The sequence below is a fragment of the Acipenser ruthenus genome, chromosome 22, assembly GCF_902713425.1.
Source record: "Acipenser ruthenus chromosome 22, fAciRut3.2 maternal haplotype, whole genome shotgun sequence".
Lineage (NCBI taxonomy): Eukaryota > Metazoa > Chordata > Actinopteri > Acipenseriformes > Acipenseridae > Acipenser > Acipenser ruthenus.
Genome location: NC_081210.1, coordinates 24,043,353 through 24,060,576, shown reverse-complemented (window position 1 = coordinate 24,060,576; position 17,224 = coordinate 24,043,353). Strand labels below are relative to the sequence as shown.

General features: G+C 40.8%; 1 protein-coding gene across 3 annotated transcripts in view; it reads left to right on the top strand.

The window, feature by feature from the left end:
- Positions 1–17,224, top strand: part of LOC117431744 (Kv channel-interacting protein 1) — an 83,925-nt gene that overhangs the window by 21,843 nt on the left and 44,858 nt on the right. Inside the window, exon 1 of one of the 3 annotated variants that reach the window (XM_034927130.2) lies at positions 12,021–12,245. The exons of the other annotated variants lie outside the window; for them this stretch is intronic. Coding sequence (XP_034783021.2) covers positions 12,188–12,245 — 58 coding nt within the window. The 5' untranslated portion in view covers positions 12,021–12,187. Of the gene's footprint in view, positions 1–12,020; positions 12,246–17,224 lie in introns of those variants that run through there. 3 annotated transcript variants of the gene reach the window in all.

The window sequence follows — 17,224 nt, the reverse complement described above, 5'->3', positions numbered from 1 at the left end:
GATGGAGACAATGGAAGTGATCCGAGTTATCAAATCCAACCAATGCAGTGGAGTCTGTTCAATACAGTGGAACCTGTAGAATACACAGATCTTCTCCATAATGAACCATAGTGATGTCATGTGAGGTTTGTCTTAACCTTGGAATGCCCAGCCCCCACTGCACAAATGACATTTAAATATTAGATAATGCACACACCACAAGAAGAATAGAAAAAGGCAAAATGCACTGCAAAATGTGTGTGAATTCATGAATCCAAGGGTGGTTGACTGTGACAGGGTCGATTTAATTAACTGTAGTTTAAGAACAACTAACATTATATCTGGACAGTGTGGAAGTTCACAGCCTTGATTAAGAGTTACAAATAATCCTTGTGCATGCACAATGGAAAGGGGTTGATTGTGTACAGTTGTAAAGAGCTCTTGAACTCGCATGAATGAAGAGATGAAGCTCTCCTTTCCTCGGCCCATATTCAAGGCGACTCATTAATCAAATTCGCGTTCCATTCTAATGCTGCAGTGTTTTAGCTTCACACATTATGATAAAAAAAGACTGCAAATTTAACAATTGCTTTTGGGATTAATAAACATGTCTATCTGACAAGTGATGGAGAATCAAGGGACTTCATTTTTAACATTAAACAGAAGTCATAGACTTCAGAAGTTAAATAAATCAGTCCCCTGGCATGGGGCGGACTGCAGGAGATTCATCAGTGCCCATGGCTCAGAGCCTTCTACAAATTACACTTTTCCTGGGGCAGCCAGTCTAATTCCCACTGCATTAACTCTACAGTGGCAATAAAAGGAGACATAGAGGAGATGAACATTTTTGGGGGGGAAGTACAGAGGAAACTGAAAAGCTCAGTTTCTACCCCACACACCTGGGGTATAGTAACGCTCTGTCTCTCACTCTGTCTCTTTGGAACCGCTACTCTCCTCGCGAGTAAAACTTAATTACTCACCTGGAAAAGTTCCATCTTTCAACACACAGATTGAGCCTAATAATTGAAAATTGTGAGCGGTGTCGTCATGTGAGGAAACAGAGCAGCTGCTGAAATCACTGTTCTGTGAAGCTGCTTCCAGCTAGCACAGGCCAGCGCTCATAGGAGGATATGTATTTATTATTATAGTTTATTTTTCTTTGACAAACTAATAAAACACTGTGACAAAATTAAATAATTTATGCAGACTGAACTCCTGATTTTCATGATGCTACAGCTGTGACCAAAAGCTTTGCATCACCTAGAATTTTAATATTGAGACATAGTTAAAAAAAATAAAAATAAACTATATGAATATAATTTAGATATTTTACTTAACATCATGTAATCAAATAAACTACAAAATGACATTGCCAAAGTCTACCAGAAGCCATGATAGTAGTACAGTATTTCATGTTAGATTTAGAAATGTCACATTTTTCACTTTCTGTCAGTTTTTCGTTAGGTATATAGAAAACTAGAAAGCGGCATGTCATTCAATATGTTAAGGTATTGTTCAGCAGGTTTCATTTGACTTGATGAAGAAAAATGAGTTCATTCTATAGTGGCTGAGCTATTTGTATTAATTTAATACACTTTCAATGCAATGCTTTTAACCCTGTAACCTACAACCATTTGCATTATATATACCTATATATACCTGTCCAAAACCAATCAGCAACCAACAAGCTCCTGGCTCAATAGTCTGCATGGTTTCAATTGAACTACATTGAAACACTGTACTGTGAGCCTCAGCTGCGAATTAGTGCAAAGCATTTATCCCATTAAAAAGGCATTGATTAGCATCGCCTTGAATGAGTTACACAGCGTCATGGCAGACTTCCATACCGCCTGCCTGCACCCAAGCTGTCACACCCCACTGCTCAACCAACTGCATTCACAGTGCAGGGGAATAGTAAGGTCAGCACCAGAGGGCAGGTATCCTGCAGTTTAAAACCATTGCACAGGGAATTGTGGTTTCAGACTAGGGATTAAGGCCTAGTCTGAAACCACAATTCCACAATTCCCAGGCATTTAGTTTTGTCCTAGTTTGGGCTACACCTGCAGGGCTGCTGTATTAGAGGGAGCCCAGACAATAGCCCTCATTCTGTCTTAGCCAATCATGTGTTTACACTTGCTAAAAAATGCACAGCACTGATTGTGCCTCCTCCCTTGTGCTGCACACAACACTGTGCCATACCCTTCTGCACAACACTGATAGCCCTTGACAGCACTCATTGTGCTCTCGCAGTTGTGCCTCACCCTCCAGTGATCGCTGTTTCATTTCTCCACACTCTGCTATTTCCACGCATACTAACTCCCCATGGCTACAGCTGTGGCAGACAAAGCCAGCGGAGGGGCTGCTGAATGAGATCTTCACCGAGATGCCGCTGCCCACTTCCCTCGTGGCCGCTTTGTTCCCTCCTGCATGCCCTGGACTGAGATACTCTTCATCATCTCTCCAGACACCTGCGTCAGTCCTGCTACCTTATTCTTAATTCCATCACAGTATTCACCAAGCTACTTAAATTCTGTGATGTTTTGTGTTTTAGTATTCATTGCTGATTGGTATTTCATGGATCACTGAAGGAGTCTTGCATGTTAATAGCAGTGAAAGCGCAAGGGTATAGTTTACAGGGTGCTGTTTTTTTAATTTTGTAAACCATGTGAATTTATTTGATGTATATCGTCATGCGTATAAACGGATTAGAACCGATTTTAATTAAATTATAATAATGGGCTGAGAGAGGAAGGAAGCTTATTTTGAATAGTCAAAATAGTACAAGTGAAGTAGAAATTCAATTGTCCATCTCTTGCTGTATTGATAGTCTTTAACATCCAATTTCCATTCAAATTCCTTTGACTGCTTTGTTTTTGCAGAACTCTAATGTTCATCCAGTTAACAATGACAAGTGTCATCATGCAATGCAAGCATTGTTCTTAAAGGCATTCTCTAAGTGAACAATGTAAAAAATGTTCAGAGAAAGAGCAAGAAAGAGAGGCTGAAGGAGAGAAGAGGGGACGGCATAAAAAATAGAGGATAAAGCAGGAAAGGCAGTGAGGGGGAGAATGAGCGAGTCTTATCAGAGGAGATTGTGAGCAGTAAGATCAATTACTGGAACATGCACTGGAGTCTAGAAGTGATTATTTTGTAATCCCTCAGGCTCTGTCCTACCCTGCCAAATAAATAACTACAACCTAAAACAAACGATGCTGAATTAGATTAGCGAGTGTCTGGCAGGCTGGCACGGTGCCTCGCCGTGAGAAATCGCTGCTGCCACCCGGTGCAGTGTCAGGGTCGTAGAGGTTTAATCTTGCTTTCCCCAGTCACTCTCCTGGAGTCCACTGATGAGGCACTGGCATTCTTCTATTGTGTCTGAACTTGGGTTCAAATGTGTCTGACTGTTGCTGTGATGTGACTTTTTAAAACATGGTTATTATTTTATAACATTTCATGTGCAAAAAAATAAATGCTACTGTACCTTTTTTTCATGGTCTAGCCTCTCGTAGTTCTTGAATTTGAACACTAATTCAATCCTGGTGCCAATCTAGATAACAGATCTGATTGAATGTACTGTAAGGCAAAGCTTACAGAAACCTGCAAACATTAAAATGCATATATATATTAAGGGTGAAAACAGCTGTGCTGCTGAAGTTGACTTGTCAGGGGTGCTATTCCAGGAGGTGGGCTCCCTGACAGTGCACTGCGTGATTTGCACTAAAAACTGACTTTAGCTGCTCATACAGATATAAAAACAGCAAGAGCATGAAAGGATAGATTAGTCATATAATCACTTCTATCAGGCCCTGTGACAAATGTACTGTAGATCAGTGTACAGGAAAACAACTGCCAGTCAACTGCATTGATAGCTGGGTTAGTGTTGTCAAACTGCTGGTTTTACATCACTTTAACTATAATCCATGGAATATTTCATACCTGGGCTCACTGCAACTGCACTCTAAAAGGTGTGGTAGATTGCACACGTCACAATCAAAGAACTTGCATTTACTAAATATGATCACGGGTGGCACTGTTGGGTTTCGAATACAACATGTGCCATCAGGAGACAGCATTTTTACAGTTAACAATTAGCAATTTTAATGAAACTCAAAATGAAACTCTGTAAATATTAGCGATGGAGCACAAACAAGTTAAACGAAGGCATGAATGCAATGCAGATTGAACCAGAGTAATTGCAAAGGGTTTACAGTAAATGGAAAGTCTGAAATAATCCAGCTGAATTTTCTGCAAGCCCCAGTGCCCAGCTTGTGTCCAATTCCAGCTGTCCGTCTCCAATTGAATTAGCCACACAGTGACATTCAGCTGTAGCTGGTCTTGTGTAGAAGTTGCATTCTGGTGCAGCTGATATTGGCTGGCACAGTGCTTTGAAATTGTGTGAAGAGCACTGAAGCAGTTCAATCCCAGCTGCTCTATTAATTTGTGTCGCTTTCCTCTTTTCTTTTAATAAAACAAACAGATTCTCCATGCTCTCATTCATTTCTATCCTGGAAGGCTTTTGAATTATTAAAGCGTGCCACTGTTCTTGCCACCTTTTCAGAGTCCCTGTGCCAGTTTATAGCTTCTCTGGCATTCTGGGTTGACACGCTGACTTAGGCCTGCCAAGCGGGTCAGTCCTGGGCACATTCCACCGCTCATCTCAAACCTTACACTGCTAACCTTACACTATTAAACCACAGGACTGTAAATCAGAGGTCTGTTGAGTGCTGCTGAAGCCGTTGGTGTAGGTGTCATGCAGATAGACAGTTCTAAATTTTCAATAAATCCAATTCCTGGTATGTATATTCCTCCCCTGCCATTCTAAAACAAGACACATGAGAAATGCTTTGAAGTTCACCCTGTCACTTCCTGTGTAATATCTGTTTAAACACAGAAATACAAGGATTCAGACAGTAACAGTGGATCAGACACTTCAAACAGCTGCCAAGGGGAGTTCAGTCTGGAACTACGCTGAATATTAAAGATGCCTTCGCACCAGCGCTGTTCAAAATTAAAATCCCTTGTTTTGTAACAGCATTTCATTCAAAGCTTCAAGGCACTATACCTTTGCCAAATTGAAATTGCACCTGTTATGGTGACACGCTGGATATCATTTTTTGTTTAAATTGCTTATCAGTGTGTATTAGTTTTTAGAATAGGTAAACTATGAAAATGTTCCTGCTGGCCCATTCTAACAAAGGATTCTAACATCATAGCTGCCCTTCTTTTGCCCCTTGGTACAGAAACCATATGTTACTTGATTGATGTTTTTACAAAAAACGTCACTGCCGATTACTGTGCAATGCTCGGAGCTTCTAAGTGACTTCTCTTTTTTCACATTGGAAAACCAAGTATTTAAGAAACAAAAAGGGGAAACTTGCTGAGGGGATATTTTAGCACTTCATGCATCCTGTTTCCACCATTCTCAGAAACACATTCGTGATGCATTGCCATTGTAGCGCCTCTGTAGTGCCATTGAACTTCATTCATCCTAAGATTTCACTGGACTTCAGTATACATTTTTTACATCATGTACATTTGCAGTGAGCATTTTAAAATGTTTGAACGACAGAGGAAAGAAGAATAGGTGCTAGACAGAGAGAAACACTGTGCTCTCCCACAGGGAGTTTTGTGCTGGCTTTGTGCTCACGTCCAGCTGGCTGTTTTGCAGTAAAATATAATGTTATTGCTAATTAATGAAGCTGAGTTTCCTGAGCATGAATAGTGTGATTAATAGTGCTGCCAGGAATGGTTCATTCATTACAGGACATCATACTAATGCAGTACGCATTGAGTTGGCTGAGGCAACAGCCACAATAATTGCAATGTTTTGGTGTGGCATGAATTGGGAAGGAATTTACTCTCACTGACCCTTTGTCTAAATACAAATACAGCGTGATGATGATAAAAAAAGCCCAGTGCTGGCTCTACTGTCAATGTACTTTTTAATAATTTTTCTTATTGCACTTACTTTAAAAAATAATTATTATGCCCCCACAATTCTATGCCTTCACACATTTTGTAACAGGATGAGGACAGTTACTTTTGGTAGTTCTCTACTAAGTCTTTACCACAGGCATGATCTTAATTTTGGTTAAACACACACAATTTGTTTTAGGTCACAAGTAAAGTGCATTTGGCAGGCTTTTCTTTACCCTCTACTGTATATTCAGTGGTCCACATTATTTTCAAACCCTGCAGCACACATAAATAAAGCCTGAACAGCAGTTTATTAATCTGGTGCGTGGTGGTTTTAGAGTCTGGTCCTGTACCCAGCCCTTCTCTCCCGGCGTGATGGCAGGTAATTCGTTTTGCTGATGAAAGATAACTGCCCTAGAATCCCAGAGGGACACTGACACTAGAATAAAACAACCTGAATCTATCCTCTTCGCTAATTGGATCATTGTACGATCCTGCCACGGTTCATTTGCATGTTGGTTTCTGCCTGTCACCCGCTAGATGCTAGGTGCCCTGAGATAGACCTGGGGATAAATACAGGGGTATGGTTCTGGTTTTACATTTTAGTGCTAATGAAAGGTGGTGTGGTGTGTTAATGAGGTCTATAACGTGAAGGGTTAGACTGCTACAGACTCCCAGAGGTGAAGGCCTAGTGCACTGGAAGTTTTTAAAAGAGCCACGATGAAAGAAAACCGAATTGTGTTAACGGTTAACCGGAAAGGAGGGAAGTGTTGGCATATAGAAGGACAGATGAATAGTATAATATCTTATAGGAGAGTGACAATAAAAGGTAATTCAACTCAACTTTAGGGCGGTTTCTTTGGATTGAGATAGTGTTTAAATTAACATGCATTACATCAATCTGTCCGATGGTATCAAATACCACTGTCAACGACAGGTGTCCCAGAACCACTTCATCTTTGAAGGCTGTGCCTAAAACCTGCTTGCTCACACATTCAAAGCTTGCCTTCATTGAGTTATTGGCTCTGTTCAATGCTCTTGCATGAATTGCGAGGGAGGGATTTGGGTGACCTCATGAACCGCTAGAAAAAGTGTGTCACTCTTTGGAATCAGATGGGGGAGGCTGGACTATTTCCTAGTGTTCTGATCAGCCATCCAATCTGACGGGTTACAGTGCACTGTATTTCCATTGGTTTGCTTTAGTGGTTTTAGCAGTTCCGTTAAGTCACTGCGTGTTGGTTATTCCTGAACTTCTGATGCTGAAAGTGGTGTGCAATCACTGGATTTCATGACTGTTTTATTGCATGAACTGAGCAGTAAACCGTGTATACTGTACTGTAGTACCACAATACATTTGTATGTGACGATCCCAAGACGCTTAATAAAAAAAAGAACAAAGCTTTTTTTTTTTACCATCTGTTTTCTCGAGCAAAAGCAGCACAAATCAATGTTAATTGTATGAAAGCAAATATTGCACACACCAAAATTATTTTGGCTGAAAAAGAGGCTTCAATCATTATTTCAACCAGTGTGTTCCCCCAACTTCCCCAGCATCAGGAATCGACTTCATTATGCAGCATATCATTAATAATCTGTGAATAACAGTGTGCGAAATGCAGGTTCAGATTGATGGCATTTTAGCTGACATGTTATTGGAGGTTAAGAGGTGAAGTATGACATTCATTGTGAAATTCTTAAAAATTGATTCTCAATGGGAGTTCAAGGGTCATAAATCTAGGTCTCTGAATTAAATTAGCAGCAGGCCCAGTGCATCATGGCAGGCCTTGGGGTTGAAGTCTATTGTAAGTCTATTTTTTTGTTTGCTCTCTGTTAAAAGCATGACCCTCAAAGATGGAACAGATATGACATGTTCGTAATTAATTTGAAACTCGATGGGTTATTTCCTCATTGCTTGCTGGGTTAGATCATTCGAATCCGGCAGTCCTTTACTTCAAACCTGTAGTGAATTTAGAAACGGCACACAAGCTCGGCACATGTTGAGATAAGAGGATTGGCTTCTGCTGTGAATGGCAGCCTGGGGCTGTGTGAAGGAGATTAAAACAAGTCCATTTATGGGGTTTTTTATACTGTATTGGATTGGCTGGCTCTCAGATCCCCAGTACTAGTGTACTACCTCATTGGAATTCGTTTCCCCTCTTTCATAAGAGATCAGGTTCCAGCTGCTTTATCGTGCTTTCTTATTAGAGACATTAACAAAGTAATTGGTGCTCAAGGGCTGAATCTACAAAGGAGAAAGAGCTTTCAGTTACAGTACCCCCCCGGATTGTGGAATAAACTACCATCTGACATTAGAGATGCTGAGACACTTTATATTTTTAAATCACGATTGAAAACTCACTTTTTATACACATTTTTAAATGTGTTCTTTCTTCTCTTTTAATTTCTCTGCTAATATCGATGTTTTTGATTTATTGTTGTTTCGATTCATTTTTTTATTGTAACTTGTTTTTATTGACTTGTAAAGCGCTTTGAGATACTGCAGTATGAAACGCACTTTATAAATAAATAAATGTACCTACTTACAAATCTGACATGAGATTAAGAAGGTGATTTTCTTGACAAAGGTTTGTGTTATATATACAGTATACAAATATATCAATTTTAAATCTTATAGGATTGAAATCTTTACCTTGTAGGGTTGCTACCTCTGAGGTGGTAAAAATCATATACAGTATTCATCCAATGGGTATCATTGATAATATCACTACTATAGTATTGACAACCAGTTAATATGGGACCTGTAATATTGTACTGTAACTTGATATATCTAACGTGGGCTGAATTTAGCAGATTGGAAGCATACGAGTAAATATCATTTAGTGTTCCGGGAAGGCATGTTGAAATCCTGGGACAGCTTCCTCAAAACCGGGATGATCCAGGATAAACAGAGACAGGTGGCAACCCTCCGACCTTGATGTGAATATACAGACTGCAACACACAGGGCTGCGTTATAAATGTGGCATTCTGGTTCAATCGCCATTAAATAACAAGCGCCCAATAACATGTGCTTGCTGTTGTTGCTTCTTGTTGTAAACGTATCCCTTTCTTGCAAAATAAAATGCCAGTGTTTTTGATACTGTTTTAAATGTTGTATATGCCTACCTGTGGAGTGGTTATAGCTGTAGGAGAGATTTAAATTATCATTATAAATCTCCAACAAAATCCTTCATGCAGTATGGAGCTACAGCAAGCAAGACTGAGTTAAATTGGTCTTGAACAAGCTCAGCATCAGATTGGTACGGAATAAATCACTGCCTCACCACACACCAACAAAACCACTCCATCCACCAAACCACAAAGCTGTCCATCATCTTTACAAACTGCTTATTTTACAATATTTAAAGATATTTCCAAAAAAAATAAGTAATCAATAACACGCCCATAGTGCGTATGTAACTTAAAAAAAATGATATGTAGATTGGAAAAAATATATACACTACCGGTCAAAAGTTTTAGAACACCTCCATTTTTCCAGTTTTTATTGAAATTTACGCAGTTTAATGTCTCAATGTACTCTGAAATTAAAGCATAGGACAAATAAACAACTGGAGATAAAAAAGAAATCATGGAATCGTTTTGTTTAACAAAATTTAATCTAAATTTTTGACTCATCAAAGTAGCCACCTTTTGCAGATATAACAGCCGAACACACTCGTGGCATTCTTTCTACAATGGAAATCAAATATTGTTCGGAAAGTTCTTCCCAACACTGTTGCAGAAGTTCCCACAAATGTGTTGCACTTGTAGGTTGCTTTGCTTTTACCCTTCTGTCCAGTTCATCCCAAACCAGCTTGATGGGGTTTAAGTCTGGAGACTGTTCTGGCCATTCCATGATTTTTAGCCTACCATCTTGTTCTTTTCTTCTAAGGTAGTTCTGACATAGCCTGGAGGTATGTTTTGGGTCATTATCTTGCTGTAGGATGAACCCCTGACCAACTAGGCGATTACCAGAGGGTATTTCATGGCGCTGCAAAATGCTGTGGTAGCAGTTTTGGTTCAGGGTGCCACTCACTCTGTGCAAGTCGCCGACTATGGATCCAGCAAAAGAGCCCCAGACCATCACGCTTCCTCCTCCATGTTTGACAGTTGGTGTCACACACCGAGGAACCATCCTTTCGCCTACTCGACGGCGTACAAAAACCCTGCGTAATGAACCGAAAATTTCAAATTTTGATTCATCGGTCCATAAGACCTTCTTCCAGTCTTCAGTAGTCCACTGGCGGTGCTTCATGGCCCAGGCAAGCCTCTTTTTCTTATTTTGCCATCTTAGCAATGGCTTTCTTACTGCCACTCAACCTGTCAAACCTGCAGCTCGAAGTCTTCTCTTCACAGTTGAAACTGAGACTTGCTTACTTCGACCAGTGTTAAGCTGTGCTTGAAACTGTTGTCCTGTGAGCCGCCTATCACGCAAGCTGTTGACTCTCAGAAACTTATGTTGTGGCTTTGGGTCTGCCAGACCTCTTCCTGTCAGAGTTTCCTCCAGTTTCCAAGTGCCTTTTGATGGTGTAGGAAACTGTACTCACTGACACCTTGGCTTTCTTTGCAATTTCTCTAAAGGAAAGACCTACACTTTTAAGGGTTATAATGGTCTGTCTGTCTTCCTTTGTTAATTGCCTTTTTCTCGCCATTATGAGAGCAATATACTACTTCCTGCAGTACAATACTGTCCAAATAATGCTTAAGAGGGTGTAGTAACACAGTCTGTTCCAACACTGCTTTTATACAGACAGAGGGTTTGTAAGTAATCAACAAAAGTTGGGACACCTGTAGGAATTGTTAGCATCAACTTTCAAGGCTTAATTTACTTCCGTTGCTGCAGAACAGCTGTAAGTTGTTAACCCATTACTTGTTCCCTGAAAAAGGCCTTTTTGTATAACTATGAAATGTACATTATTTTTCAGTTTTTGGTAACCTAAACTTTTTTTTTTAGCCTCTGGCAGTTTACCGCTTACCTTTGTACCATTTCAAGTTATTCACTGGACTTGAACTGCTTAAATTTCATTAAAAACTGGAAAAATGGGGGTGTTCTAAAACTTTTGACCGGTAGTGTATACATATTTTTAACCCAGTCCCAGAATAGCTTTTGCTGTCGGTGGCTGCCATCCGGAAGGGCCCTTTCACTGCTGGTTTAATAGACGTATTATTCAATAATGGCCTACTAATTATTAGGTTTCGGTAAATAATTCACAGATGCACAGGTGGATCCAAAAACATAGACTGGAGTAACTCTTGTTGCCTCAATATCTCCTATATGATTCCCTGTACTGTTGATCACCTCTCTGTGTTATAATCTGGGACCAGAGATTAAAATGAACTCCTACTCTTTGATGTTATGTCAGTGTTGACAGTTGAACTTGGGATCTAAAGTCTCTATGCCACTCATAAGCTGTTTCCAACAAGCCTGGATCTTAATTAAGATTCAGAATTCAGATCTCTTGGATTGCAGTCCTCACCTTGAACCCCTAAGTTACTTAATAATATCTTTATATCAGGGGCAGTCCGTCTCATTTAGCCTCATTGCCAAACCAGTCTTTGGTTTGGATTTACTTTCAATATCATTATGAATTTGTTGTTGAACGAATGCCTGGCTTGAGAGAATGACTGTAGCATATACAATTCAGATTTAAGAAAAATGTTGACATATCTCTAATACTCGCAAAAAACATGTAAATACATGAAACACACACATCACACGTTACAGTTCACACTTTCAACTACTCGCTCACACACATTCAGATCTATATGGTAGCTAATCATGCATGCAGACAGGATGGGTGTTTTAGTATGCAAAGGGGGTGCTGTGTGTGTGTGTGGTGGGGAGCTAGGCTGTGTAATGTAGTTTAGTGTGGTTTGCATGTGTGAGTCAGCTTTGTTCCAACAAAAGGTTCTGATCCTTCAGTCAGCCTTTCAGTGTCCTGGGGAATCTGCACCAGTACTGGAGCGTTGACAGCTTCTCGTTGTGAATAATAACATAGCAGCAGGGTCGAGAGGGAGGGAGGGAGGGAGGGAAGGAGGCAAGGAGGCAGGGAGGCAGGCAGGTGCTGTGTGTGTATGTGTGTGTGTGTGTGAGAGAGAGAGAGAGAGAGAGAGAGAGAGAGAGAGAGAGAGATAACTGAATGCTCATGCAAACACAGAAATAAATAGAGAGTGAGAAGATAATTATTCAGGGTAGCAGCTCCCAGTTTGGGCCCAGAACTGAGAGTGAGAAGCCGGGACCAAGGCTCACAAAGAAACACACCTGGGCAGGTGAACCTGACAGCGGGCATAAGCATGGGAGCAGTGGTGGGCACCCTGTCCTTGCACACCAAACAGCGAAGACCCTCCAAAGGTAAGCAGGGAGCTGGAAGAAAAACCTAAACATTATCAAATATAAATCAATTGCAAAAGGTGATTCAATATTAATGAAAAATTGAGAGGGGGGGGGGGGGGTGCTTTGAAGGAAAAATCAAACAAAACAAACCACGGTTCTTTGAGATAAACAGCTCTGGGCTTTTTATTTCACTGTATTGTGTTTTGTTTGAAGTCTTTTTTTTTTATTCTGTTGCTGCTAGTTTACACCTGGGATCTTTCTCCTCCAGCTGGGAAGCACTGGGGGTGGGATCTGGAGGTTTCTTCACCCCCTTCTCCAAAACCTGCCCCTTACCTCACACGCCACGTGTGTTCAGGGAGCTTAGGAGAGTACTTTCATGTCTAGTGTTATTTATTTATTGGAATTTAACAATAAAAGAGATCTGTACATCCCTGTATCATCATTTTTGACAGTGGTTGGTGCAGTGTGTTAGTTCCAGGGTGAAACCTCAACAGGTGAATCCCAAATTCTGTGGATTTAGCCTCCTGCCCTCCAGGGTGTCTCTCTTTCTGAACTATGTATCTGTCTGCCTACCTACATTGTCAATGCTCTGTCAGTAAATCTATTTCAACACCATTCGTTAACTGTAATTTTAAGAAATCAATTGAAATAAGCACTGCGCGTGAATCTGCAAAACATACACAGTTAGGATATTCTATTTAATCTAGAGATCTGGAAAACAAATTGGTTTGAGGTGAGCTAGTGGAACAAACCTGGAACTCCAGAGGGGGTCATACTGAAGGCATTGGCTGTCACCTGCAGGCCACAGTATTGCATTGCCATGTGCGTGCTTTTTGGCCACTATCTAGGTACAAACACAATCTTGAGAGTGGAAAAATGCTGGCTGCAAGTAGCAAATTATCCAAATGACTCATACACCTGATTTACTGTGCATGTCTCAATGTGTTGGATCTTCTTTCCAGGGGATGTGTGTTTCAGACAGACACAGTGAAAGTATTGTATAGGGGTGTTGTGTATTGAATGCAGTGGCAACCTGTATTGCATTCTGCTCATGCTTTTTAATGCTTTGGTTGTTTAAATATTTATGTGTGCACAGGAGCAATCACACATTTTTACTGTTATTCAATATATGTGTATGAGGAGTGGCTTGTCTAGCACTAGATGCTTGGGAATCCAGACTGAAAACACCTGCAGTGTGTCTTTTTAGGATTTTGCTTGTTTGTTTTTCCACAGCTGTGGAGTGAATGTATTACATTTTTAGTTAATTGTTTTTAATGTAGCAAACCAGGACAGATCTTTGAGGTGACATATCTTGTTTTCAAGGGGAAGGAACAGACAATTGACAGAACATCCAAACATCCATACAGCATTAGACACTGACTAAAACATGAGCAGCAACTGCAATTAAACAATTTCATGCAAATGATCAATTACCTGTTTTTTTTTTGTTTTATTCCATGCATAATTTATGCATTTATTTACTGAGTAGGTGTAGCTTGGCAGAATTTGCACTGATTATTGTTAGTGGAAAAAATGGTGCATTCATTGTGCTGTTGAACAGATTATACTAGCGCTTGAGGGCTATTTTGTAAATAGGTATAGGAAAATGTGAAAAGAATAACTAGTAGCGAGGATCTTCCACATCACTTTTTTAGGGTACAAAATAAAAAATAATAATAATAAAAACAGGGACATTTCGTTTTGGAAATTGGCTAGTTTGAGAATAATATAATAAGCAAAATTCCAGAGGAATAAGAATTTGCCTGTGTGTGTACAGTCTGTGTGTGTGTGTGTGTACAGTCTGTGTGTGTGTGTGTGTGTACAGTCTGTGTGTGTGTGTGTGTGTCTGTGTGTGTGTACAGTCTGTGTGTGTGTGTGCACAGTCTGTGTGTGTGTGTACAGTCTTTGTGTGTGTGTGTGTGTGTATACAGTCTGTGTGTGTGTGTGTCTGTGTGTGTGTGTGTACAGTCTGTGTGTGTGTGTGTGTACAGTCTGTGTGTGTGTGTGTACAGTCTGTGTGTGTGTTTGTGTGTGTACAGTCTGTGTGTGTGTGTGTGTGTACAGTCTGTGTGTGTGTTTGTGTGTGTACAGTCTGTGTGTGTGTGTACAGTCTGTGTGTGTGTGTGTGTGAGTGTGTGTGTACAGTCTGTGTGTGTGTTTGTGTGTGTACAGTCTGTGTGTGTGTCTGTGTGTGTGTGTGTGTGTGTGTGTGTACAGTCTGTGTGTGTGTTTGTGTGTGTACAGTCTGTGTGTGTGTGTGTGTGTGTGTGTGTGTACAGTCTGTGTGTGTGTGTGTCTGTGTGTGTGTTTGTGTGTGTGTTTGTGTGTGTACAGTCTGTGTGTGTGTGTGTGTGTGTGTGTACAGTCTGTGTGTGTGTTTGTGTGTGTACAGTCTGTGTGTGTGTGTGTGTGTGTGTGTGCATCTCACTCTCTCTGTGTAGTGTCTTACTCACAGGTGGTTGTTGGCGATTGCATGCATTAAGCTCATCGTTAGTGGAATGAAACACAGTCATCATGAGCTTCCGTTGGGATTCAGGAGTAAGAGGTCTTTATACTGCTGTGGCTGTCATTAACCAACACAGCGAGCGCAGTCAAGGGAACCAGCAGGACCAGTGTTACAGAAAACCCTGCAGTGCTTACTAGAAACACATTACTTCAACAGTGCAGTATCCTGTCCCATCTTGTTTGGATTGTGTATACAAAACAAGGTATGTTTAAAACTCAAGTAAACATCTGAATTCCTTTTCTTAGATCAAGCTCTGCATCTGCAACGTGGCATCATTTGGAACAGTGCGATTCACCGGGTCATTCTGTCTTTGGATTTTAATAAATTCAAGGTAGATTCCAAAATGAATATCTCAGCAGCACTGAATATGAAAAGGTTATCTGATACTAGATCTCTTTCAGTATTTGTTATAGATACCCTTTAGGTACATTCTCATGCTCTTCAGCTGTATGCTGGAAATTACACCTTTTAAAATTAGAGAGACAGGTCAAACAGAAAAAGCGTCAGGAATAGATGATGTCAGAACAATTCCCAGCCTGCACTTTTCTACACCCTACTTCCTCCACTGAGTCCCTTCACCATCCAGAGTGATTGTTTAACCCTTTTCAACGTGTTTAAACCTGCTTGCTGTAATTGACCACAGGAAAACACATGCAACAAATACAGTAGCCAGAGCCTCTGCAAGCCTGTACTATTGGTAATTATTTCTATTTTTTTAGGGGGAGTCAATTACTGCTGCTCACATCACAGTAACATTGCTTCACATTTTGCAGAACACTATTATGTACTTGTAATGATCCCTAGTCGGTGTGTGAAATCATTCTAATATCCTAGTCATCTAGAGAACTGCTGGTGTAAAGGGTAATTGGAAACAGCCTATTCCAGTGATGATATACAGCTCATGATAATGCTGTGGAAGTGGAATGGGAATTGTGGGAAATTGACTGCTGTTTTTCCTATATCACTGAGCGCGCATGCACAAGAAGGCTCGGGATCTCTGAGGGGGGTCTGATGGGGGGTCAGAGATGCTCTTATGCTGCTTCCACTGCTGCTCTCATCTTCTCTGAGAATGATTTGTGGGAGGAAACAATGCGCAATTATGGGATGTTTAGGAATTGCCCATTTAGGTGTGACTTTAATTGTTCAAATGGCTGTGTTTTTATTATTCTATGTTTTCCCATATTGTTGTTAATGACCTGCTGCTGTGTGTGGCTGCTCAGCAGGGTAGGGCTAGCAAGCAAAGGGCCTCAGTTTACTCTCCAGCCATCATATCACTTCACTGGCAAGCAAATTTGAACTACAGTTAATCTGCACTAATGGTAAGTTTAATTATGCTTTATAAACAGATTGAATGCGAGTCCAGTTGTATGTAGTGCAGGCGCTTTCTCCAGTGCAGTGCTGGGTGGACAGGCTGGTGTTTAGGCGTTCTTAGATATCTGCTCCAGTCCAAATGCTGGGTAATTAATCTCCCTCCACAGGAAGACGCTAATCGGAATCCTGACGTGGCCAGCTGTATTCATCTCCGGGGGAAATGTTGCCAAAAAGAGATGTCTAATTTTAATTATGAAGTTAGCAGAGAGCTCTGTGCCAGGATCAAAGCTCTGTCATGGGATACAATTGCCCCCCCTTTGTATAGCAATGGACCAAAATGCAGGCACAGCCAACCTCCCGTTTCCTAACCCCAACACTGACTGCTTTTCCTGCACATGCTAGTAGTCCTGGTGTGAGCTCACCTAGTCAAACCTGTTGATACCGCTTAGAGAAGACTTCATACATCAGTGAAGACAGTTACTGTGTATCTGTTTCTTACTTCCTCTTTTGATATTCCCCTTTTTCATGCCGTCCTCCGTCGCTCTTTCAGTACCTGTCTCTCTTTCTCTGTTCTGTTGCTCTCTCGCCCTGCAGTCGCCTCTTATACCTACACGTTTGCTCTCCCTGGACTTTAGTTTATTGATTTCCTCTCAGCCAGCTTACTCTGGACCTGTCTTGCCATGCTGCTGTCTCCATCTCTCCTGCTTCATTTTCTCTGTGTCCTAAAAGCTCTTGTCTTCAGTTTGTCATAAGCCAGTATTGAGGTTTTTATCAGTGTAAATCATAAAAAGATGTTTCACTGGCCTCGAGGGCTCTGGCTCATGCTGTGTGCCATGTGTGCAGTCTGTGCTGAGGGGTGAGTCATCATCACATTGCTAATCGAGATAGATTCTGTATCTTAATGAATGGTTAAAAACAAAAGTAAACAATATGAGTGCCTGTGTTTGGATGAATGAATATGTTTGTGTGAATGAATGAGTGAATGAAGCAAACATTCCTTAACCTTGTGTGGTTATTATTCATTGTGCTGGTGGGGCCAAAGACCTTACTGAGGTCTAATGAAGTCCAATCGAGATTGTAGGACTGAGCTGGGGGAGGTTGTATTCTTACAGTAAGTTTTCAGATTAAAACGAAATTCAGGCTGAACAAGCAGACTGGTTAAATATATACACTACCGGTC